The 26,852-nt window shown below is 38.0% G+C and overlaps 1 protein-coding gene across 1 annotated transcript in view; it reads right to left on the reverse strand.

The window, feature by feature from the left end:
- Nucleotides 1-202: 202 nt before the first annotated feature.
- The window catches only part of spock1 (SPARC (osteonectin), cwcv and kazal like domains proteoglycan 1), a 502,975-nt gene continuing 476,325 nt past the window's right edge, over nucleotides 203-26,852 (reverse strand). The window contains exons 8-12 of the mRNA XM_049474824.1: nucleotides 13,008-13,124; nucleotides 12,636-12,857; nucleotides 11,786-11,848; nucleotides 3,959-4,096; nucleotides 203-1,311 (exon numbers count right to left, since the gene is read on the reverse strand). Of these exons, the coding sequence (XP_049330781.1) occupies nucleotides 1,106-1,311; nucleotides 3,959-4,096; nucleotides 11,786-11,848; nucleotides 12,636-12,857; nucleotides 13,008-13,124 (746 nt within the window). The 3' untranslated portion in view covers nucleotides 203-1,105. The remainder of the gene's footprint in view (nucleotides 1,312-3,958; nucleotides 4,097-11,785; nucleotides 11,849-12,635; nucleotides 12,858-13,007; nucleotides 13,125-26,852) is intronic.

Consider the following 26,852-nt stretch of genomic DNA (forward strand, 5'->3'; position numbering starts at 1 on the left):
TTTTAGATGCATCTGGGGCTTAGCGGGTTTTTTGAAGGACACACACACAACACACACACACACACACAGGTCTACAGACTCTTGGTAGCACTGTGGCAACCATCCAGAGACAGAACAAAGCAGAGCATCAGCGAACAACAGCGTTATCACAAAATAAAAAGCTTCTTATTCTCATTGGCTGCCCAGAGAGAGAGATAGTTGGTATCAACTACCAACCAAGCCAAACACAATCTTCTCACCTGTGCTGCAGGGAACATGCATAGACCCACTGAAAATCTCTCTAGGACTTTCCAGAATGCTCCAGATCCCTCTAGAGATCTTTCACTTCATCGTCTTAAATAGATTATCTCTCCACTAGAATCTCCCCTTGAAGCAACCTTCTAAACCATTCAGGAACCTTCTTGAAGGCCTGGGTGGGAGACTCTGGGACAGAGGGAGACAGAGGAGGACAGAACACGGTACCTCATCTGTCTGAAGAGAAAGAGAAATATTTACAGCCATGGCTCTCGGGCAGCTTCAGATTTTCACACTAGAAGCTCGACAGAGAACAAAAGGAGGGCTACAGATTCCTGTGTAACAAACCAGTGGAAATAAGAAAGAGGGAATGAGAGAGAGAGAGAGAGAGAGAGAGAGAGATAGAGAAAGACAAAGAGAGAGAGAGAGAGAGAGAGAGAGAGAGAGAGAGAGGTTGGAGCATATGAAAGGAAGTGGTCGCCATTTCCAAATGGTACAAAGAGGGAGGGACTCTGCTTTAGTAGAAGTGTGGATGATAACAGTTGATTAATAACATATTTAATAACATTGTTATGAGTCTCTGCTGATTTCAACTGTTTTCGACTGGTCGTGTTGAAAGGAAACAGGTAGATGCTGAGAGAAGTAAAATGACAATAGATGTCAGACAAGAAGGGTAGAAAAAAAAAGGAAATGCAAATACGATGGTAAAGCAGGCCATAAAATGAGCTCTAGTGGGTGGGGTCAGATGGGTGTAGAGGCGGAGTTTATATTCAGAAGGGGCAGGTCCAGGTTTGTGGATTTGGAATGGCTTCAGAACTTTGCATTTCAATGGGGGTCCCTGGTTGGCCAGCAGAAGATGAGAGGGTCGGAGCTACCAGACATAGCCCATTTCATCCTCTTTATCATCTTCTTCATCTTCGTCGTCCTCGATGGCCCCGCGGGGGTGGAGCCGGCCACGCTTCTCCTTCTGTCTGCGCCGGCCGTGCTGCGGAGGCTCTGCCTCCTCTTCCTCTTGATCATCGAGGAGAATCACTGCTCCTCCGCTGCCAAAGTCCCCTGAAGTCTCCTGATCTTCTTCTGTGCGAACACAGACACACACATAGAAACACAAAAGTGGTGATAAATACGTGCATACACTCACTAAACACTTTTCGATTTCGTCTGGAACATAGTCAGAATTTGGCCTAGAGACCCAGTCTGCATTCTGTCAACAGCCCAGACTGGTAAAAAGCTGTAATAGTGTGTGCAATATATTCTTTTCTTGGCACACATTTGACCTGTTAAAGGAGAAATCTGGTTGCAATATTTTTGGGGTGTAATAGTGAAACATAAATTACAATCTTGAGTACAAACTTTTCTTGAATAGCTCACCTCCATTCTCCCACAGACTTACAGAAATACAGCGCTTTCAGCAGATGCTCCCGACATGCTTACAATGCTAGAGATAGGGGCATAGCACTGCCTATGCAAATAAATTACTATTTTGGAAATTCATGAATTCCAGCTGTTGCTGAAAATATATATATATATATATTTTTAAAAAAAAAATTATTTCTAATTTTTCCCATTTTCTCCCCAATTTACACGGCCAATTACCCAACCCACTCATTAGGACTCCCCCTATCACTAGTAATGCTCCAACACACCAGGAGGGTGAAGACTAACACATGCTTCCTCCGATACATGTGAAGTCAGCCACCGCTTCTTTTCGAGCTGATGCAGCATTGCCGAGCAGCCAGCGCGCTCGGAGGAAAGCACAGCGGCTCGGCTCCGGTACATCAGCTCACAGACGCCCTGTGCTGCAGACATCACCCTAGGAGTGATGTGGGGAGAGAGCGCCATCTACCCAACCAGAGGGAGCAGGGCCTATTGTGCTCCCTCTGAGCGCCGGCAGCTTGATGGCAAAGCTGCATGAGCGGGGGTTCAAACCGGCGACCTACCGCTCATTGCTGAAAATATTTTTATTATATTCTTTACAAAGATTACCAAAGAATTAACTTTGCAATCTGATCCCCTATCCTACCTATTTGATTATGCGCGTCTTTTGACTTATCTTGACTTCATTTCAAGATTAACAGTGTTGTTTTTAAAATAAATAGCTTGTTTTAATTGTCAGGGCCTTCAGAATTCTACCAATGAACTGTGGAGCTACTTTGAGCTTGTTAATGGTGTAAAAAAAAAATAATTTCATTGCATGAGCAGCGATATTATCCTATTGCTAGCATTGTAAGCCTGTTGAGAGCATTGACTAAAAGCATTATATTTCAAAATGCTGGAGGTGGGATATTTGACTAAAGTTTCTACACTTTATCATGTTTCACTACATCCTAATCTATTATTAGTATGAATTAGTACTATAATACTAGTTTTGTATACTATATGTATGTGGGTAAGTGAGAATATGTTACAATAATATGTTCTCAATATGTGTTTCAAAATAAAGCATCTTGTATATATTAGATTTATGTCAGTGCCTACATGTAATATGCCCTATAACAGGGGTCACTAATAGGCGGACCGTGGTCCGGGTCCGGACTCAGACGTTGTCCAATGCGGACCCAAACCGATAAACTACAAAGAATGATTTAATTTTAAAATTGTTCATTTAAAGCAGTGAAATTTTTCTTGTCTTTACGGTTTACGTGTTTTGCGGCACTGTAAACGCACTGACCAATCACCAAACGCTCTCCTCTGCCAATCAGATCTGTGCAGACCGCTGCCCCGGCTAGTGAATTGGGATGCGGCCGGGAAAAACGCCTTTATAAAAAGATAGGGAGCCTGAGAACTGGCAGAAAAACGAGAACAGGCGGAAACTAAAGACAGAGACAGGGGAGGAATGTACACATAATCTGGCCAGAGAGGCATTTTATTATTATTATTATTATAGATTATTTTTATTTCAAACAACCTCACAGGTCAGATGTTTCACATGTACTGAATTCAAATTAAATACCCTGCCCTATAATAATACATTTCGCAAAAACAGACAACAGATAACTGCTGTCATTTAACAATACCTTTATCTGTTGTTGCAACTTAACTCCTCATATATAATATATAACTCTTCATATATGATAATATTACTTTATTACTAATCCTAAGTTTAAACAAAGATAAAGATTTTTTTTTTTAGGTCTGGAACTTTTTTTTGGTCCGGACAAGCTTTTAGTTTTTTCTTCAAGGCCAGGAGATTTTCGTCTTGACAACAAACACACACTCACCCACGCACAGAGACAGGGATGGTGAAATAAGTCGATGCAGGGGGAACAGCTGTTAGATAGCTATGAGATGGGGTTGAGGGAGATGAATGGATAGCCAGTAGAGCAGGAAGAGAGAACGGCATTATTTATCTATTAGAGTCTTTTACTGGGATGGGACAGCACGGAACAGCACTGTTTTGACTTATGGGCCTTCAAATATCTCATAAAACAAGCACAGTACATTTTCTGCATTCACACACACACACAAAGTCATGCACACACACACACACAGAGTCACGCACAGAGACAGTCACACACACGGTTTCATGTGCTTGTATATCCCTATATATTCTATAAGACATGCTATATCCTATAATGTCATTGGGTGTCTCAAAGGGCAGTGTGTACAGCAATCTACACACGGTGTTATGGGCCACGAGTGTATGGCTTTGTGAGGTTTAATGGAGCAATCGCAATGTAATCACTAGAGTGTGTCACTGGGGGGTATGGGGATGTAACCTTACCGCAGATGGGGTTGCCTTGTTTTCTGGACCCTGCGATCTCATTGCCATATTTGTCAACACACCAGCACTGCCCTGTACTGCCATGACACTGTGTAGCCTTAAAGTAGCCATCTTCTGTACAGCGGGGGATATACGCTCCTAGAAAGAGACAGAGAAAGAAAGAGAGAGAGGGAGATGATGAAAAAAAACTACACAAATTTGTCTAATACTGTCTAATAAATCATATACTACATTTATATCTCTAAACCTGCACTTCTGACCTGTTATCCATTTGTTCTGATGTCCTCAACATACGAACACATATATTGGTATGCATTAAAAGTATAGTATTTCCAAAATGTCACTGTTTGTACAAAGCAGCAGTCCCCACAATTGTTCTACAACTGTAAACTGAAAGTAGTGGTATTCCTGAGTTTAGAAAAGACAAAATATTATAATTAATGGTATCAGTTTCATGGTCTTACAATCCCTGCAACGTCTTATACAGCTCTGAAAACAAAGTTAAGAGACCACTTTCTGGATCAGTTTCTCTGATTTTGCTATTTATAGGTATATGTTTAAGTAAAATGAACATTGTTGTTTTATCCTATAAACTATGCACAACATTTCTCTCAAATTCCAAATAAAAATATTGTAATTTAAAGCATTTATTTGCCGAAAAAGAAAAATGGCTGAAAAAACAACAAACATCTGAGCTTTCAGATCTCAAATAATGCAAAGAAAACAAGTTCAGAAATCAATATTTGGTGGAATAACCCTGGTTTTTAATCACAGTTTTTATGCATCTTGGCATGTTCTCCTCCACCAGTCCTACACACTGCTTTTGGGTAACTTTATGCCACTCCCAAGAGATGTCTTACTGCAATGAGTTTCAGCTTCCTGGTACACTGAAACTAAAAGCACATTTTCCCAGTTCACTAAAATCTCTATTATGTCTCTGGACCTAAACTTTATAATGTCCCCGGACCTTAACCCAACTGAGCACCTCTGGGGCATCCTCAAATGGAAGGTGGAGGAGTGCAAGGTGCATAACATCTGCTAGCTCTGTGATGATGTCATGGAGGAGTAAAATAGAATTCCAGTGGCAACCTATGAAGCACTAGTTAACTCCAAGCCCAAGAGAGTTAAGGCAGTGCTGGAAATACAATGAATTTTAGCTTTTCTCGTGCACAAGAACTAAAAGCACATTTTTCCAGTTCACTATCATACTCTTGCCGAGTATGATAATCACCATTATTTGTAGTGATCACAGATGAAATATAAGCTGGCATTTGGACAGAAAATGTGTTATAAATAAAAATAAGCCTGAGAGTCTCCCATCATGCTGTTAATAAGGACCAGTCATCTTTTTCACGCTGTTAGCAGTGATCAGTGCTGAAAGGTTTGCAAGTAATGAATCTCAGTGTGGAGTGATAGATTGAATCTGGAGGTTTGAGAGAGCTGGAAGTGCTGAAATGTGAACAAATTACATCACCACAGTCCAGAGTTGATAGAAGGGTTGCCTACACAATTCTTTTTCTAACATATGCAGATAGACAGCGTTTATTTTAGTACAGAAAACTGAGATTCTGTCTACTCTTACTGACTACTTTGTAAATATGAGTTTTTATTCAGCCAAATGTTCAGATTTTTTATACTCTATGACTCTCTTTATGCTGAATCAGGGTAGTGATAGTCACTGTATTAAATCAATATTTGCAGACTTGGAAAGCAGCATGATTTATTGGTGTTTAATGTAATGTTAGATTGTGGTTATATAAAACAGGCTGTAAAGGCATTAAAAGAGCATCGCAGTTTTTATTGCTTCAAGAGCAGAATCAACAAAACAGCATAGTGCAGTCTGCGGAGGTGGCAGCGTGTTTGATAATAATTTATAGCTGCTGTCACATAAAAGACATTTTTTATTTTTACCTTTAGTTAGAATTGGGCAGTTGTTCTTTACACTGTGTCAATATCATTATGGATGGACCTTTTGGAACCATTTTTGTTGGTCTTTTTGTTGGAATTTCTAGAATTTCTGTCTCTCCATCTCTCTCTCTCTCTCTCTCTCTCTCTCTACCTACCTACCTACCTACCTACGTACCTCTCTCTCTCTACCTCTCTCTATCTCTCTACCTACCTCTCTCTCTCTCTCTCTCTCTCTCTCTTTCTACCTCTCTCTATCTCTCTCTCTATCTACCTACCTACCTACGTACCTCTCACTCTCTCTCTCTGCCTACCTACCTACGTACCTCTCTCTCTCTCTCTCTCTCTCTCTCTTTCTACCTCTCTCTGTCTCTCTACCTACCTCTCTCTCACTCTCTCTCTACCTACCTACCTACGTACCTCTCTCTTTCTCTCTCTACCTACCTCTCTCTCTCACACTCTCTTTCTCTCTCTCCCTACCTCTCTCTCTCTCTCTCTCTCTCTCTCTCTCTACCTACCTACCTACCTACCTACGTACCTCTCTCTCTCTACCTCTCTCTATCTCTCTACCTACCTCTCTCTCACTCTCTCTCTACCTACCTACCTACGTACCTCTCTCTTTCTCTCTCTACCTACCTCTCTCTCTCACACTCTCTTTCTCTCTCTCCCTACCTCTCTCTCTCTCTCTCTCTCTCTCTCTCTACCTACCTACCTACCTACGTACCTCTCTCTCTCTACCTCTCTCTATCTCTCTACCTACCTCTCTCTCTCACTCTCTCTCTCTCTCTCTCTCTCTCTCTATCTACCTACCTACCTACCTACCTACCTACCTATGTACCTCGCTCTCTCTCTCTCTCTCTCTCTCTCTCTCTCTCTCTTTCTACCTCTCTCTATCTCTCTACCTACCTCTCTCTCTCTCTCTACCTATCTACCTTCCTACCTACGTACCTCTCTCTTTCTCTCTTTCTCTCTCTACCTACCTCTCTCCCTCTTTCTCTCTACCTACCTATCTATGTACCTACCTCTCTCTCTACCTACCTTTCTCTCTCTCTCTCTCTCTTTACCTCTCTCTCTCTTTACCTCTACCTCTCTCTCTCTCTCTCTCTCTCTCTCTACCTACCTACCTCTCTCTTTCATTATCCATTTTTCCATCTATCATAACTCTGGATCCACAGTCTTGCTATTTTTTATAGCTTATTTCTACCTCAATATTTTACCCCATTTTCTCCCCAATGTGCAAGGTCAATCACCCAACACAACACTAGTAATACCCCAACACAAGGAGGGTGAAGACTAGCACATGCTTACTCTAACAGCAGCATCACCTGGAATTTGAACCGGCAACACTCTGTCATGCTTTTGTATTGAAACCAAACATTTGTACATCCTTAGATGATTGGTTCAATAAAGAAAAGGAGCAGCACAAATCTTTCAGTTTATGTCTATGCAGAGATCATTTAAAGTTAGTATGATAACAGAGATGGAGCTGTGTCTTTCTTTTCTTTCGTTAGACAGGACAGGATTTCAAACATTTTAGCAAAGCATGAAACATTTAATAAATGGATCTGCTGCTTTACTTCCTTTATGCACTGAAATAATGTGCTGTTTTCCAAGAGTTGTATTTACTGGGACTTTAACACTTAATAGATAAATAAATAAACACATAAATAAATCAATGGTGCTTCATGAAAGAGGAAATTAGGCTGTGGCTCATCCTCCATTGTGTTTTTTGTTGATTAATTGGTGTTAGAGCATTAGTCACACTAGTTACATATGGTGAGAAAGTCCAGAGTGTGAAGTACCTGCTATGGCTCCGGGTAGCAGTGGAGAGTAGATTTAGATCAGATCTTGTTGCAGCTTTCAGTCAGAAATTTTGAAAATGCACTTTAACTAGCTTAAAAAATGTACATTAACACCTGGTAGACCTCTGTGTGGTCTGAGATGAACTGATCAGCCATGATTTTAGTTAAAAATACTTGTAGTGCTGTTGCTTTAGAGACATTCTAAGTGTTGTAGAATCCTGTGATTAAGCTGGTGTAGTAATCTGATTTGGCTTTCTTGCCTGAATGTATGCCATGGTTGTCTTTCCCCTAAGCGTCAGGCAGTGCCTTTATTGAGACGATTGCATTAAAAAATAAAGGTTGCTATCTTTCTCTTCTTCTTAACTTAGTTATATACCACTGCTAGAAAAGATTTACCAAAAGAAATCTGTAAATCTGAAATCTTGACTGTAAGGTGAGTCTCATGTACTGCCCAATCAGAAAGTAGAGCTTGATAGATTTTTTTATTTGATCTAAACACTGAAACCAAGCTAAACTCTCCAGAGGCAGTCATTTGTATCTACGCAATATCTACTCAATTAAAAAGAAATAATCAACGACAGTAAACTTGAAGGGGTTCTTTTGTGTTCGACATGTCGTTTCAGTAAGTAACAGTGTAAGGGCTGGATTGCTGCAGATTTCTTTTAAGTGATTGGATGCATTGGAAAACCAGTTAAGATAAAATCCCATAGGATCACTATGTCTGTAGCAGTATAATGAGATAAGAGATCAGCTGCATCATCAACTGCAGAGGCAGGAGCAGAAGGAGGGGATGTACATCCCTGTTAAACAAGACAATTACCCATCCCTAGAGATGTATTCAAAGCTCAAAACAGGACATTTGCTTTTCTGTAGCGACTGCCTTTTAAACTTTAAAACCTCACCTGGATACAGAACCTAACACACAGTGACCACACTGTCAATTGCATTTCTATTATATCTATAATAACCAATACTAAATCTATTTGAGCAATCTTAGATTATTTTATAGATTGTCTTAGACATGTTTTGGTAAATATGCCTGAATATGACTGGATCATACTGATAATCAAAATGGAAAAAGTTTTCAAATGATTGTGTATACTTTACTGTAACAGGCCTTTAATATTTAGCTGGATTATTACAATGCTTGTTCATTTAAATGTAGAATCTGTAAATGTTTAATTTACATCAGGTTAAATACAAGGGTTAAGATAAACTATTAGTCCTACTTTGTTACTGCTGATCCTAATTTTATTATTAAAAAACAGAAATAAGTAATAGGGAATTCAAGTGCTCAGTTAAAATTAAGAACAGAGGAGTTATCAGTGGTCCAACAGACTAAGGTGGACTAAGGCTGGCACTATGATCAGGAGATTGCTGGTTTTAATCCCGGTTATGCTGCCGACCATCAGCTGCTGGAGTCTGAGAAAGCTCTCTCTGTAAGGGTAGATGGTGTTCTTTCCCCACATCACTTCACAGTTTTTTTTTTATAATTTATTTCCCATTTTCTCTCCAATTTACAAGGCCAATTACCCAACCCACTCATTGAGACTCTCCCTATCACTATTGATGGCCCAACTCACAAGGAGGGTGAAGACTGGCACATGCCTCCTCGGATACCTGTGAAGTCAGCCACCACCTCTTTTTGAACTGCTGCGCTGATGCAGAATTGGCAAGTAGAATCACAGAAGAGGGAAGAGCAGTGACTCAAATCTTATACATCAGCTCACAGACGCCTTGTGCTGTGGACATCACCCTTTGGAGTGATGTTGGGAGAGAGTGCCATCTACCCACCCAGAGAGAGCAAGGACAATTGTGCTCTCTCAGGGCACTGGCAGCCAATGACAAGCTATCTTTAAGAAACTCCTGAAGACAGAGCTCTTTAAAGAGCACTTACTCTCCTAACACACTAACTACCTCTAACCTCAATTCCTTCCTCCCCTCCTTCACTTCTCTATCCCATTATTTCCCTTTGACCTCCTTTAGGCCCTGACTAAAAATGTTTTTTCCTTTAACTTCTATTACTTTTGTACTTCACTATTGTAAGTCGTTTTGGACCAAAGTGTCTGCCAAATGTAATGTAATGTAATGAAATGTACATGAACAGGATTCGAACCGGCAATCTTCTGATCATCGTTCTCCACATCACTTCTAAGGTGATGTCAGTCAGCACGGGTGCCTGTGAGCTGATGTACTGAAGATGAGTTGCTGTGCTTTCCTACAACATCGCTGGCTAGGCATGAGGTAGTTTCACTCTCCTAGTGTTGGGGGCAATGCGAGTGGAGTACCCCCAATACTAGGGTGAGTGCCGCTGAGTGGGTAGGGAAATTTGCATGGCTAAATTGGGGCGAAAAAAACTAAGTAGATGATGTTTGCAGTACTTAATATCCTTATGGTAAATGAGTAAAATGCTGTCATTTACAGTCTTACTAATTTACTACTTACATATACAGTACAGGGCCATATGTAATCCTTTTAATTTTTCCCATATTCTGCGTTGCACAAATTTATGTGGGAGGGCAGACTTGCTGAGCTGAATTCCACTCATCTTTTTTATAGTGTCTTTTCAGATCTCGTCTTATCTACAGAATTTTTGCAAAACTCACAGAAAAGCTGTTCTGCTCTGATTCATAGAAATGATTGGGTTGATTAGCTGTGGTTGGCACTGTGCTACTCAATGTTATTGGTGCATCCAAAGCTTGTCTGTTTAAAGTTGCTACTCAGCAATTCACTGTAGTGTAAATTGTGCTAAAGGAATCAATTCAGTTTTTGATCGTATACAATGTTTTATAATATTTTTTTGTAAATTTTATCATTATATCTGAAATCCGCTTCAAGGAAACACGCTGTCTGTCTGTCTCGCTTTTGCTCTCTCTCTCTCTTTCGTTCATGCCATCTGCATGTTTCTCTCTTGCTCTCTCTTACTTTTGCTAGCGCCGTCTGTCCATCTCTCTCTTTCGCTCTGTCTCACTCTCTCTTTTGCCCGCGCTGTCTGTCTCTTAATTTTAAAAATGTAATGCTGTTATTCCTTAAAAAGAACTAAATGAAATTAATTCAGTTACAAGCTTAGGAAAAAAAGATTTGTAGTTTAAACAGTTAAAGTAATGATGTTTTTGTTCTTAATAAAGCACACTTAATGGTTATTTGTTCCAACAAGATCTAAAAAATGGAGCCTCTCATGATGACAGTAGTAACTAATAACTAAACACTAATATCAGGCATTTAATAAAAGTGTTTTAGCCCTGTTACAACATTCCATCCCAAATAACAAAACATGATTATAGTAAAGACTCCTTGTTATTATAACATTAATAAGGGAGAGGCTATACAGAATGCCCAGCCTCTTTATTTTTAAAACCAACCCTACCCAAAACGTACCGAACCGTGGGGTTTATATCGAAATGTGAACTAACCGTGAATTTTCTGTACGTTACACACCTAATATCTATATACATATCTATATCTATAACTCCTCTTCTTGCTGGCCTCCACTATTACACACAATAGAGAAGCACAGGAAGAGGAAGAAGTTGCTTTTCTTCAGTATCTGCCTGAGTGGGACAGCTGCAGCACATCACAAGCCTTGAGGACTGGATATAAGAAACACTGATTGGATTCCACCTTCGAAAATGCGGCTCCCACACACCCGCGAGCGCTCACACTCACTCACACACTTATACACCACGTGCTCGTGCTCACTCGCACATCTTCACACGCGCTCAGGTCCTTGTTTTTCACGCTGTGTTTGGGGCTGAGTTATGAAACACTTATGATTGTGCTGGATTATTGATGCCCATTGGGCTGCACCGGCCCGGGGGCGGGAGCTCTGGGTGGAGGTGTCAGTGAGAGCTAGCGTTATTGATCACGGAGGACAATATCAAGTGCGGATGCACATAAATCACACTGAGAGCCATTAGAATTCAAATCAATTATAACTACTCCTCTGCACGGCTTCAGCTGTAAGCCTCTCTCTCTCTCTCTCTCTCTTGCACACACACACATACACACACACTAACACACACTCACAACCTCTTCTAATGGATGTTAGAAATTAAAACCTGTTCATTAAAATTGGGTGAAATAAATCTCAGGCTTAATGACTGACAAGTGTAAAACCCACCTATGAGAGCCTTCCGTCGGCCTTGACCATGAATCCTGTTCATTTCGTTCTGACAAGGCAGACCTGGGGAAATGAGAAAACACACACACACACACACACACACACACATTAACCCCCTCTTTAAATACAATTAACCCCTTTGCTCCCACATGCATTTTCTGTCTTGCTATTACTCATTGTAATGTATTTTTTGTCTCTCTCTATCCCTTTACTACTTTTCCCCTATCGCTCCCCTATCTCCCTCTTTCTCTCTCTGTGCATTCTCTGTCTGTCTATCTTCTCTTTTTCTGTCTTTCTTTTTCCTAACCTCACCTTCTTTCATTATTATCTCTGCTGTTCCCTCTGTACTTCTGTATTCTGTCTCTTACCCTCTCTCACTGAATCTTTCTCGACATTTATATTTCCTACTCTTTCTTATTTCTCCCTCTATCCCTCATTTTTCATTTCCCACTCTCACCCTGCCTCTCCTTTCTCTTTTCATTCCCAATGTCTTTTGTGGTTATCGCTTTCTTCTCTCATTGTGAAAGATGTTTCTGCCTTGTTTTCCTTCCACACTCTTTCTCAGTCAGTTACTCTTTCCCTCTCTCTTGTCCCTCTAACGTCACTTACTGTAATGCTAGAATGTCCAATTCACTCTGTAATATACTGTAATATACTGTACATAATGCTTGATTTATCATTTTTTAATATAGTATCTACTCTGATCAGCCTGCACTACTGTATTCTATAATTCAACACGAACTTTAGCTCCTCAGTTTCTGTATTTTCTCTCTTCCTTCTGTGTATATCATATTGATGTATAGTAAATAGAGCGATTCAGATTCAGATTCAGATTCTCTCTCTCTCTCACCCTCGGGTTTCTGGAAGCAGTAGCACCACTCGTTGTTGGAGAGCTTTCCGTCTTTAAAAGAATCGCAGGAGTTGAAGAGCGGCCGCATGCACAGCTCATATTTGTCCAGGTAGATGGCGCTGAGCTCTGACTGGTCGAGTAAGAGGTCGTAATTCATATCCAGTTTGTTAAACATCCAACCAAGAGAGTCCTTACAGATGGGCAGAATGCTGGTGTCAAAGCCTGTCGGATAGAGAGAGAAGAGTGTACGAAAAAATCTGCCAGTTATAAACCTGAACAAGCTTTATTTCAGACCTCACAAGTTATGCAATGAAATGCAGGCACACAAACAAACACACAAACACAGCACAAATACATAGAAACAGTGCTTACGTCCTTGAGCGTTGTCATTGACAGAAGTCTTCAGATCTCTGTTGGCGTCCAGATGCAACACACCAAACCAGTCCTTTAGTCTGGAGGCCAAACTCCTCAAATCAGCATCACTGCAGGCTACAGGTAAACACACACACGTGCATATGTTAGGTGTGCTGTCACAGCACATTCACCTGGAGTTAGTGTATCTCCATCATTTTCAACATGTTCAATAAGGTAAAAATAATCTTCGATTTTTTTCACAAATCTTCGATTTTTTTAGATTTTTTTTATATATCTGTTTGGTTTTCAGAGGCTTTGGCTTGAGTCGACTCATTGAGTTAATCAATGATTTAAAACAATGTTTAACAAGCCCATGCGTTCATATTACATGCTACACACACCGCGGACAAACTCACACTGTCAGACACTGGATTATACTTCAGAACGTGGGTTTGTTACTAAAAATTAAGAAATAACGCACTAAAGACACTTTAAAGGAGAGATTATTATTGTTTTCCACCATTAATCACCGATCCTCACCGGAGAGTGATGATGCTGTAGTGCTGTAGAAACAGTGGGATTTATTTCTAGCTAAATAAATGCTTTATCCCACTGGGTGTTTGTGTTGGAAGGGCTGGAACAGTGCTGGAACTCGGACTGAGCGTAGTGTTTAGAAAATATGTGTGCGTTAGTCTGTGGGCGGCGCCGGTAACCAGGGAAAAACACTTCAGAAATTATGATGAGTGATGATGAATGGTGATGAGAACTCACTGAATGGTGTAACTGCAGTAATTCAGTCACCTTATCAACCTTAAAATTATAAAAACAATTCTTTCTTCTTTCTCTCCTCTCTTTCTTTCTCTTTATAGAGTATGTTCTCTATTGTTTGTGTGCTGAATGTTTTTCAAGAGGCTGTGCCTCTTGCCAGGCTGCCATTGTAAATAAGAAGTTGTTCTTAATGATTTGCCTGGTAAAATGGTAAAAGGTTTAAATAAAAATAAATAAAATAAAAAAATGAATAGCGTTTCAGATATTTTAGATTAAAAAGATAAAATATCTGTATGTAAAATCAGGATTACTACATTCTGAAAATTGCATAAAAACTGTAATTTGAATTAACCAAATTAATCGTGAAAATCGCCCATCACTAATAAGAGAAGCTAAAACTTTATTGTCCATTAAATTTAAATTGAATGGAAAATTGTCTTTTGCAGTCTGGCAGACAAATACATGAAATTACATAAACAGAGACAAGTAAAAAAATAAATACAAAAGATAAAAATACATATTGATTATGAATTATGTGGGGAAATTGTGTATTACATCTCTATTCAGAATACCCACAGCAGATGGAACAAATGACTTTTTGTACCCACTCTTCTTAGCTAAAGAACCTTTAGTTTCCTGCCTGATGGCAGCACCTGAAATGATGAGTAAAGGGGATGAGTGTGATCACTGTAGACCTGAGTAGTCTTTTTTGTTATGGATCGACTGTATAGATTCTGTAGTAACAATAATAATTGTACTGGCTTGATTAACCACTTGGGGCAGCTTGTTCCTATATTTAACTGAGAGGTTTCCATACCAAAACAAAATGTTAAAACAATACTCTCAACAAGTAACCTAACCTACCATAAAGACAGATTTATCAGCTTAAAACCGAAGTTAAGAAGTGTCCAATAGGAATGGCCTTCAGCTGGCTTACTGTGGGAAAGGCTTGACCTGAAGTTAAATAAGGCTTACTAAACTAATTTGTGGTATTATCAATCATTCTGAATTGTACCAACTACAAGTACTGGATCCAACTGTGAAATTTAAGTTTGACATTAAATAATTTATTACAGAATCATAATAAAATCATATTGAGGTCAGAGATGTACAACACTAACCCAACTCCTCTCGCTCGCTAGCCGCCAAAAACGACAAATGATTCAGAATTGTATATTCAGAAAGAGAGACGCCTATTAAATAGGAATCTGCCTTTCTAACGGAAAGCTAAGGCTGTTCACTGAGAGCATGGTTAAATAATGATTCCAGATGGAGCCTCAGCTCAGACATACAAATCGCTTTCAGTCTGAAAACAATTTGGAAATAAACGCAGAAAAACAGCTCAGGCTCAGCAACGCAGAGTAAACTGGCAGCTAATGCTGAAGAAAAGCTGAAGCCTGGGAGAACTACCTGAACGCAATCAAAAGCTGTGTAGTACTGCTGCAGGACATTAAGGCCAAACATCATTAAATGAAGCTCCACCAACATGCCTTCCATTACATTTCACCTGTCTGCCTTTAACTTTCATCAGTCGCTGCACCTCAGGTGTGAGCTCCTAGAATTTTATTGGCTGTCTGGAACAAGCGTGTTAGAATTCCTTCAAGGGCCATTGTCAGTTAGAGATAAAATAATAAAAGAAGATAGATGAGCAGCAGTGACGGGGTCCGAACTACAGATACAACAGAATTCAGCCCAGACGTGAGGAGGTGAAAGCAGCAGCTGAAAACACAGTGCAGTACACTGCCATCTAACAGACATTAGAAAAAGATCAGACTGACTTGAATATAGATTTTATGACTACTGGAAAAAGGATCCCTGTGATAAATCCAGGGCTGGACATTCAGTCCAGTGGTGACATTCAGTCACCACGGCATAACCTTCAGTATCCATACATGCGATGCTGTACAAAGGTAGTGATATTTTCAACTTTTATTTTAGTTCTAGAAGGATTTGTGTATGTCTGTATGTGTGAGATTCAGTACTAAATTCAGTAGCTATATTTAACACAGCAACAGCTGCTATTATTTTCAGATATAAAGTTTTTTTTTTCAATAAAAAAAACACCTGTTGAGATTTTAGTAATTACTAAATAACTAAATAACCCATGAATGTAATAGTCCTGTGAAGCATTGAGTCAATCAAATCATTAAGTCTTAAATTCTAGGAATAAATATAGCCATATAAGGGCTGAGCAATATGTTGTAAATATTTATATAGATTATATATAGGTTTTCAGTTTGGTAAAATCAAAGAAACTCATCTTTTTTAAGTGCTCTCTTATTCTTTCAGAGCTGTATGTGTACATATATCTTTAAATCTCTATACTCAACAATGTTACCATAATCATGGTTGCATATTATCTTATTTTTTTTGTTGTTCAAATCTGTTATCCAATACATTTTTAAAATATATTTATTTAAAAAATCTAAATATGGGTATTATGATACAATTTATTTCCCATTTCTATCATATTAAAATGCCTAGAACTGGGCTTTCTTAGTTCTTAGAAGCAGTGTTTCTTAGTTCTGGTCCTGGAGTACCAGTGCACCACATGTTTAAGAGTTTATGCAAATTTTATCACACCTGATCCAAATAATTAACTAATTGCTGAAACAAACTGGGTGTTTAAGAATAAGGAAACACACTAAAACAAGCAGTGCAGTGCTTCCCCAGGACCAGGACTGAGATCCACTGCTGAAGAGGATATGCTCTAATTTTCACTACAAAAATGAGCAACACATTCGCAGATGTAAAGTCATAAGGAGCGCACAGTTTCTTTACTGTTTCATTTTATTTTAGTTATATGATTCCTGCAGTGTTGAGAAACTCAGAACCGTTACCTACAGAGACAGAAAAGAGCAAAATTTATATCAGACTCCTTCCACACACCGTGGTGCGCCTTGACCTTGTACTGTGTGGCATACAACCTACATGTCTTTGAGTGTGTGTGTGAGAGAGAGAGAGAGAGAGAGAGAGAGAGAGAGAGAGAGAGGGAGAGAGAGAGAGAGAGAGAGAGAGAGAGAGAGAGAGAGAGGGATGGGGAGAGGATTTGATGTGTGCTTCTTATTCTGTGCCTGTTCAAAGCTCACACCTGCTGTCTCATACATAAATAACTGCAGGCCAAGTGTGTGCTCATGTTGTGAAACCTGTATGCGAAATTTTTCTTTTTATCCTTTTTGATTCTGACCTTTCTTTATTCTGCTTGCTCTGAATTCCATCCTTTCACTATTTTACATTTAGTTAAGCTCTACTGGTGAATAGACCAATAGGAATGCTTTAAAATGAGTTGAAATAAATATAAACACTTCCAACCAAAAGTTTGGACACAGTTTCTTATTCATAATTAGTTATAATTTATTTTTCTACACTGTAAATTAATACTGAATAAACACATAAGAAATCATGCAGTACATTTGAAAGTGTAAAAACAAACCAGTGTTTTTGTAAACAAAAAAAGTGTTAACTTGTGGTTTCTGAGGCTGGTAACTCTGATCAATTTATTTGGTGCAACAGAGGAAACTCTTGATCTTTCTTTCCTGGAGCGGTCCTGATGAGAGCCAGTTTCATCATGATGTTTTTGATGGCCTTTGCGACTAAACTTGAGGATACTGTCAAAGTTCTTGTAATTTTGCTAGTTTTGACCCACACCCTTGAGTGGCAGAGAAGAAGAAAAGAAGGGGAGCGAAACTCAGAATTTGGGGTGGAGTTCGGGGCAGCTTCGCTGTAAAGCGTGAAGCCGAAGCCCCCATTCTCACGAAGAGAAACATTAGAAAAATAATAAAACTAAAGAAGGAGGAAGACGAGGATAAGGCGGGTGCGAGGTTGTTCAATGAGCAGGTACAAAGGAAGTGACGGTTTAAATAGGGAAGGAAGTGGGAGGAGTGAGGGCGTAGATCAACTCCCAAAACTAAGCTATAATACATATTTAGCTCCACATATTATAGACATATAGGCTCCTATTGTACACCCTGTCGTACACTTCATCAACAATATATCTTCATGCCTTGTGCTCATGCTGTCAAAATAGTGTTGGAGTTCAGGAATAAATCTACACTGATGGGCGTGGTGCTCTGAAACTGAGGTGTGTTCAGGTAACTTTCTGGTTGCGGTGGAAAACACAGGTGCTTCACTGACTGAAATGAACCTAGACAAGAGTCAATCATCAGAGTCCATTCCTACAGGCTAAATATACACCCAGACACGCTGCAGAGCGCAAAATGACTTTTAACTTAACTCAACAACAAATAGAATAAAATAACATGGCTGTTTCCTTAAATTAGCTGCTGGTGTACTTTTACAGCGTGAACATGCTGGTCAGTTTCCTCTGCTGAGACGAAAAAAAAAAGCGGCACGCTGTTAAGATACGAATGTGCCAAAGTCACAGCTCACCTGGCTCTTAAAGGGAATGATGACTGGCACACTGATTAGTTTATTTCACATTATACCCAAAACACAACCATACTTAATTAAGAGACTAGTCAATGACAGTATTTTTTGCGCCCTTACGAAACCAGACACACCGACGTGCCAGCTTAAATCCAGCTGTGCCATGCGCAATTAAATGGTGCACAACATACCGTTAATATAGGGCCCACAGCGTTCATTCATTGGGTATAGCAGAACACTGCACTGAACTTAAAAGCCTGACTGAAAAAAAAACACAAACAATAAGCCAAGCCCCATCAACACATTATAAAACAAACAAATAAAAAAAACACGCTGTTCATATTGAGCACTAAAAAAAGCTCCACAATTTAACAGCCATGTGAGATGAATTGGAGGTAGAGACACATTGTGATTTTTTTTTAGCTCTTTGTTCTCAGAATACTACAGTACACTCATCTGCTTGCATACTTGCTGGATCTGTTGTATACTCCTATTTGCATGCATAGAAAACTTGCTTTTATAATTGTGGGCTGTTTCCTCTGCTTTAGCAAAAATAGTCATTTTTCAATTCTGATTCTTGAAAAAACTCTTAAAAAATTATTTTCTCTACCATCTGTGCTTCTGTTTTCCTTTCAGAAACTTTAAAATCTTTAATGTTATACATACACATATGTTATATATTTTTGATTGACCTTCAAACAGTCTCAAACTTTCAGTATTAGTTGACTGATACTGCTAACACCCTGAGCAACACCCTTGTGTGCTTCCAGCTCACAATTTTTACTTTATGGAATACCATTAAAAAACAGACGCTTATGCTGGCAAGAAAGTTTTCTACAACAGCACAATAATTCAGAGCACTCCCTAAACCAATTCCTACGTAAAGCTTTTGGAAACACAACACAGTCACATGACTTCAACACCACTAAAAAACTGTAGGTAGAGCTTAATGTAATGTATATTCTTCATAGTAGCTCACATTCAGACTGTGTGAATACATCTCAACTTATGCAGTTTGGAATATATATACAGCTCTGGAAACAATTAAGGAACCACTTAAATTTTTGAATCAGTTTCTCTGATTTTGCTATTTATAGGTATATGTTTGAGTAAAATGAACATTGTTGTTTTTTTCTATAAACTACAGACAACATTTCTCCCAATTTCCAAATAAAAATATTGTCATTTAGAGCATTTATGTGCAGAAAATGAGAAATGACTGACATGAAATCAGTATTTGGTGAAAAAAAAAAGAATTTCCCTGAAGAATAACCCTGATTTTTAATCACAGTTTTCATGCACCTTGGCATGATCTCCTCCACCAGTCTTACATTCTGCTTTTGGATAACTTTATGCCTTAACTCCTGGTGCAAAAATTCAAGCAGTTCAGCTTGGTTTGATGGCTTGTGATCATCCATCTTCCTCTTGATTATATTCCAGAGGTTTTCAATTTGGTAAAATCAAAGAAACTCATCATTTTAACATGGTCTCCTATTTTTCCTTCCAGAGCTGTATATATATATATATATATATATATATATATATATATATATATATATATATATATATATATATATATATATATATATATAATTTAAATAGCTCACAATCAGACCATGCTAGATACTGTGAATGCAACTCACCTCATGCCGCATGGAAACTCAGCATGTGTGTGTGTGTGTGTGGAGTTGTTTAGGTGTGTCTGGGTGGCCACAGATTTGTTTGCGAGTGTGTGTCTGAGAACATTGCACGTTATTCAGTACGTCTTTATCTGAAATTGAGTTGTGGATTTGGGAAGGCAATTTTTTGTCAGTAACCTATATGAATCCTGACCACGGATAGAGTGCAGCAAAAAACAGAAAGAAAACAAGATAGCGAATGTAATCCCATCCATTCTGCTGGTGGAACGAGTGAGATATCAGTGTGGCATTGTATATGTCATTTCCTGCTGGGAGTGTGTGTGTGTGTGCGTGTTTCATACTGCAATATCTAGCACACAGTTTCACATAGCACACACACCTTGGTAAAGAAGTGAATGTGCTTAGTTTTTTTCTCAGGGACCAACATTATAAAGGCTGAAATATAAATAAATAAATGAACAAACAAACAAACAATCAAACGAATAAAAAGAAAGTAAAGGGAACAAAAAGAACCTTGCTAACTCTTGACAGCCCAAACACACCAGGTCTCTACTTTAAGAGGAAGATTTAACTGCTGCGGAGGTCAAACTGAAACAAACGAAAACAGGAACAGCGGCAAAGACACAAAAGTTTCAGCCATCAAACTCTGACAAATAAATGATTAGAAAACTGAAGCCCACGCCTGAAGAAATAAAGTTCAAGCATAAAAGTTGCCATATGCTGCATTTTCACAAAAGAGCTGTTAAAAAAATGTAATGAGTTTTATTACAGGTTTTAAAAGGAGTATTTTTTTTTCAAATATAATTTCTGCAATATAGGGTTGATTATCTCAGGCAATGTTTTTTATACAGCTCTCTGTGCCATTTCTAAAGACACTTTTAAGATGTTTGCATATGCTCAGAGAGTCACACATGAAACAAGATAGCTGCTCATGGGTTCAGATTCATTAAAGCATATGTGGTAAGTTTCAGTGACACTGTCCCCAAACATTTTATCATTATAACTCTGCTGCATGTTGGTGTAATCCAACACCAGAGATCAGGAGTGATGGTTGTGTAATTAATTAAGTTAATTAAATTCAACAACTCTGCAAAACACTGAACAATTGTGCAACAATCTCCATATATTGTCTTTATCTTTAGATCATGTTTCTCATTGGCTTGGTTCTTCCTTCAAATTAAAATTAAACAGTATTTATCTAACTGTACCACAGAAGTCAAGCAATAAGAAGTATTCATTTTTTTATTAGGATGATTTGTAGAGAAATTATACAAAAAATAATTACATTTGGAACCTAGACTAAACTAAATAAAGCATCCAGCATCACATATCACAAAGCTAATCTAGCTTTAGCATCTGTTTGTCTACCAAAAACCAAAAACAAGACTGTCTGACTTGCTTTGTGTACATTTTACTGCAGATGCACTGCTGAGGTGAATTTATGACTAGAATAGCACTGTTGAGGTACATTTATGACTAAAAGAACACTGCTGAGGTTTAATATATTGTGCTTTGTTTTTATGTCAGCTGGAATGATAAAACTGTTCAGTGTTCAATAAATGTTTTTGTAATTTTTAAGTTTTGTAATTGCAATTCCTTTAAAAAGCAAGACAAAAACACTTTTAGACTATTTCATTTATTCAGATTTAAAAAAAGTGGCAAAATAAATGAAAAGCTGCACAAAATGAGTATTAATAAGCAGTATTCAGCTTTTAACAAAATGTCTTATTTTGTTCATACTTTGGTTTCAGTCAAAAATTATCATTTCAGTGCTTCCTTCTTTGTAAAATTTGTCTTTCCAAGAAAGAAATTTGCCAGAAACATCAGTGTGTAAGCTGACTGCGCAGCTGTAAACGCATGCTAAACTGCAGTAAAGCAGCAGAAGTGCAGTAAAAGCTGAGTCCTGCAGTAAAGCAGCGGAGGGTGCTGTAAAGCTAAGAGAAGGACTGATGCTGGACTGATGGTCAGTCAGTGTTTGGCTGTGATCATAGATAAGCACTTTGTCTCTTTTATCCCCACAGGCTCTTTAATGCCTCTGTAATTAGCCCACTGAAAGGCCAGCGGCGCTTATCGAGAGGCAATGGCATGCAGCTGGCAGAGAGCAGAGAGCAGCTGAAGGAGAGAGAGAGAGAGAGAGAGAGAGAGAGAGAGAGGTTATTATCAGGGAGGAAGGATTTCAGTAAAAAGTTTATGAGTGAAAAACTAGATGAAATTATAATAGTTGTAGAATGTATAATAACAGAGGGGTTAAATGGAGAGAACAGTTATAAATGAGAGGTTATAAAATGTAAAAAAGAGGCCATGGCTGAATGACAGTGGCTTTAATGAAAAGAGAGGTTATGACTGTTGGAGTGGTTATGATTGGATAAGGGGTTATAATACAGAAAGAAGCTATATGAAAACTGGGATTCTTTTTGAGTGAAAAACGTTACTGATTAAGTGAGATTTTGATTTGGTTAGAAACTATTTGATTGGAGGAGAGAGGTTAATTATGGTTAGGATTGGTTATGATTGGATAAGAGTGGTTATGATTGGATAAAAGAGGTTATGACTGTTGGAGAGGTTATGATTGGATAAGAGTGGTTATGATTGGATAAAAGTGGTTATTATTGGAAACAGTGGTTATGATTAGATAAGAGTGGCTATGATTGGATAAGAGTGCTTATGATTAGATAAGAGGGGTAATGATTGCATAAGAGTGGTTATGATTGGATAAGAGTGGTTATGATTGGATAAGAGTTGTTATGATTGGATAAGAGGGGTTATAATTGGATAAGAGTGGTTATAATTGAAAAGTCGGGGATAACGCTTGTGAAAAGATATTTGTTATAATTGGATGAGGGAATTATTATTGGCTGGGAGTGGTCATTATTAGATGATAGATTTGATTGGATTAAAAAGCATTTTCAGTGGATTTTACAGAAGTTTTGATTGGGTAAATAAGGGAGATTATGAGTAAAAAGAGCAATATTATGATTGATTGTGAGAGTTTATGATTAAATGAGAAGTTTTAATTTAGATAAGAGAGGTTATGATTACTTAAGAAGTTTTCACTGGATTGAAGAGGATTTGATTGAATGAGAGAAGTTATTAATGATTTATAAGGGTTTTGTATGGATGAGAAAGATGGTTGGTGGTTATGATTGGTACATTTGTGACTAGAATAGCACTGCCATTAGCTAGCGGATCGTCCCACGTAGCTTGTTTTAATACGATAAACGGGCAAGCTACAGTCCAATATACTCACAACTGAACAGCGAAAGAGCTAGTGCTTAGCGCAGTTAGTGGGTATGGCTAATGCTGCTTCAGCAGTGCTAGCCGTGGTTAGCAGCAGACTACAGTTTGATATACTCACCTCTGAACAGCAAAAGAGGTAGCGCTTAGCACAGTTAGCAGCTAATGCTAATGCTACTTTAGCAGTGCTAGCCAGGATTAGAAGCAGGCTACAGGCCAATAATTCTCACCTCTGAACGGCCAAAGAGCTAGAGCTTAGCATAGTTAGGGGCTAATGCTAATGTTGCTAGAGAACTAAACTGAACCTGTATAGCGTACAATATATAATCTACTTTAGCGTAGTGGATTTACTGCTTCTTACAACCTGATTGATAGAATTCACACATAAGGCAGATTATAAAACACATTAATTATTGGATCAGAGCGTTTATGATTGGATTAACCAGGCTACTGAACAAGTTAACAAAGAAATCTGTATAGGTTAACCTCAGTGAGCTAATCAGCAAGCAAAAACAAAACATCTTACATAAAATCCTACATAATCTTCAGGTTTAGAAGGAGGGATGCTGTGCTGTTTTTCCTTTCTGTTTGTAGAGTCTTTGGGTAGCAGCGGTTTGTGGTGAGTTTGTGAAGTTAGGATTATCAGAGGATAAAGAGAGTATGTGTGGATGGATTTGTCTGGTTTCACGCTGTTTATTTGTCTAAACGTCTATCTCTAGTTTGTTTTCTCTTGTTGCATTCTGTTTCTTTACAATACAGCTTTAAATCATCAAATTCTGCCAGCATAGACACGTATTGGTGGTGAACTAAGTACTGATCATAATTATTATTTCATATACTTTAAATATGGGGTATGTTTTTACATATGAAATATTAAGAATATGAGAAACACAATGTTTTTCAATATGATTTTTGTATGCTGAGAAATATAAAAAGCTTTTGTTAGCAGACATCTGTATTTGCAGAAAATGAGTGTGTGTGTTTGTGTGTGTGTTTTGCTATTAGAGTAAAGTTAAAGAGTCAGCAGCAGAACTCAAGGCTTAGTCACTCAGCTTAAAGATGCCTGCACTCATAAAACCTTATGATTTCGCTTACAGCTAGCTCATTAAAAATATTTTCCCCAATGATATCCAGTCTAAATGTCAAGCTTATTTTGTGCCCGATATATAATGTTCAGGTAGTTCGTTATGAACTCTAAGGGTTCATTTCTGCCGTCCGGTCGCTGTTAAAATGAATCACGTCAATATGCATTTGCATTTTAGTTTCTTGATTATGAGTCTGGCATCGTGCAAGATTCTACTGACTCTTCACTGCACACATATTATGATGAATATCGTCGCTGTCCTATGAAAAACACTTATCTCCATTTTGTCGATTTTTAGTTTACTGTATAATTTGAACAGACAAACTGTCCCTTACACTGTGCCAAAATTTCTTGAGGAACAGATCAATAGAACCTCTTCAAAATTACCTGAAATAAACTCTTTTTTTACATTGACTTCCATTGAAAGTTTACAAGGTTTTTTCTCTCTCCTGTAAAGTTGCTGTTTTGGAGATAAGTGTTTTTCATTGGACAACGACAATACAAGCTTGAAGTTGATTACACTACTACAGTGTCATGTGTGTCACACTGTATTACATTTACAAATAGGTGTAATTAAAGAAAAGAACCTTTAAAAGCCTTTAACAACCTACATAGAGGTTTCAAATAAATAACTGATCTATTTAGAAATGTATAAAACAGCTACAATAGGGATGTAAAAAAATATTGATATACTGAAGTATTGATATGATACGAGTTTGTTTTGCAATTCTGTATTGATTTTTACAAACACAGAATTTAGTTTTAGTTTACATGTGTCAGATAGTGGTTAATTTAGTGTTGTGTTTAAACTCTGCCTACTAGAGAGCTGTGTTATACTTAAGCAATAATACACTCGAGGTTGGTACTATAACGTGTAATACTGGCACTGCTGATGTTATTGTAATTATACCACAGTTCCATTATTACTGTTATTGAAAGATTTTGAGTTTAAGAGGATGAGAAAAATACGATCTTTTTGATTACAAAAACGTAGTTACAATAGTTCCATTGCTGCTCCGTTTGTAGCTGCGCTGTTTGGCTTGTAAGCGCTGCATCGTTGCTAGGTTACCTGTACGTGGCAGGGCTTTGGATAAAGTGCATTACCGGCTGACAACGGCACTCATAGAACACCTCTCAGCCAATCACATTGCAGGGTCGGAACTAAATGTGGTATAATCTGTTTATAGATCCCTTGCTTATATAATCACAATATATTGATATATTAAATTGTAGCTCCTGTTATGATAGCCCTAATCTACAACATATAGGTGAATCTCAAAAAAAAAAGATTATCATTGAAAAGTTACTTTATTTTAGTAATTCAGTTCAAAATGTGAAACATATATATTATGTAGATGTCTTACACAAGTCCTGCTGGAAAATGAAATTTGCATCTCCGTAAAAGTTGTCAGCAGAGGGAAGCATGAAGTGCTGTAAGATTTTGTGGGAAAACAAAACTGCACTGACTTTAGACTTGATAATAAAACACAGTGGATCAACACCAGCAGATGACATGTCTCTGATTGGTGGAAACTTCACACTAGACCTCAAGCAGCTTGGACTGTGTCTCTCCACTCTTCCTCCAGACTCTGATCCTTTCATTTACAAATAAAATGTAAAATTAACTGATGATCAGTGATGGTTTGGAGAGTCATGTTATCTGCTGGTGTTGATCCACTGTGTTACATCAAGTCCAAATATTTTACAGAACTTTATGCCTCCTTCTGCTGACCAGTTTTATAGAGATGCAGATTTCTTTTTCTAGCAGGACTTGGCACACTGCCCACACTGACAAAAGTTCCAATTAGTCTTACAGTATATAATATTCCAATTTTTTAAAACACTGTTTGTTTTGGGTTTTCATTGACTGTAAGCCATAATAATCTACAATAAAACAAATAAACACGTAAAATAGATCACTCTGTATTTAATACACCTATATAATATATACGTTTTGAAATAAATCACTGAAATAAACTATAAAATAACCTATTCAATTATATTCTAATTTTTTGAGATGCACCTGTATAAACACAGGATTTTTCCTCATCAAAGTTCACTGTTTCTACACTGTACATTAAAATGTAAACATTCAAATAATTACTAAATTATATTTACATCTCATATCATACTTTAATAGGCCTTCATTATTGATTTAGAAAAAAAAGCACATTTTAGTTGTTACTCATAACATTCACTCAACCGTCTATACACCCATATATTCACCCATATTCAATAGGAAGTTACATCATGTGATTTTCATTTTTAGTTTAATGACATTAGCATAGATGATTTCATTTATATGCATTTGCTAATCGTATGCTAAAAGCACAGTTCTGTGGCTCATTATGGCCACTCTCAGCAAAGAACCCATCTACAAATCAGTAATGGTTCCTCATTTTAAACAGTTTAATACATGTTTTTTGCTGTAAATGCAAATGTTTCCCTGTTAAGACATGAGGATATGAGAATACATAGCTTTCCCAGGAGGCTGTAATCTTATGTACTGCAGTGCAATGGCTTTGTGTTTATCTTAATGGTAAATTTGATTACATTTGGATGGCATTTCTCTAATATGTATTGAGTTTCCATTTAACATTTAAGCTACTTAAGACTCTAAGTATATTCTGGTCTGCATTTACCCCTGCTTTACCCCTGCTGGTTTCCTCTGATGATCTCTATTTAATTATCTTTTTCCAATCATTATTAATGAGAAATTAATCAGAAAGCCTGCTCACTCACTGTTTCTTC

Source organism: Astyanax mexicanus, chromosome 2 (genome assembly GCF_023375975.1).
Source record: "Astyanax mexicanus isolate ESR-SI-001 chromosome 2, AstMex3_surface, whole genome shotgun sequence".
In the NCBI taxonomy this organism is placed as follows: domain Eukaryota; kingdom Metazoa; phylum Chordata; class Actinopteri; order Characiformes; family Acestrorhamphidae; genus Astyanax; species Astyanax mexicanus.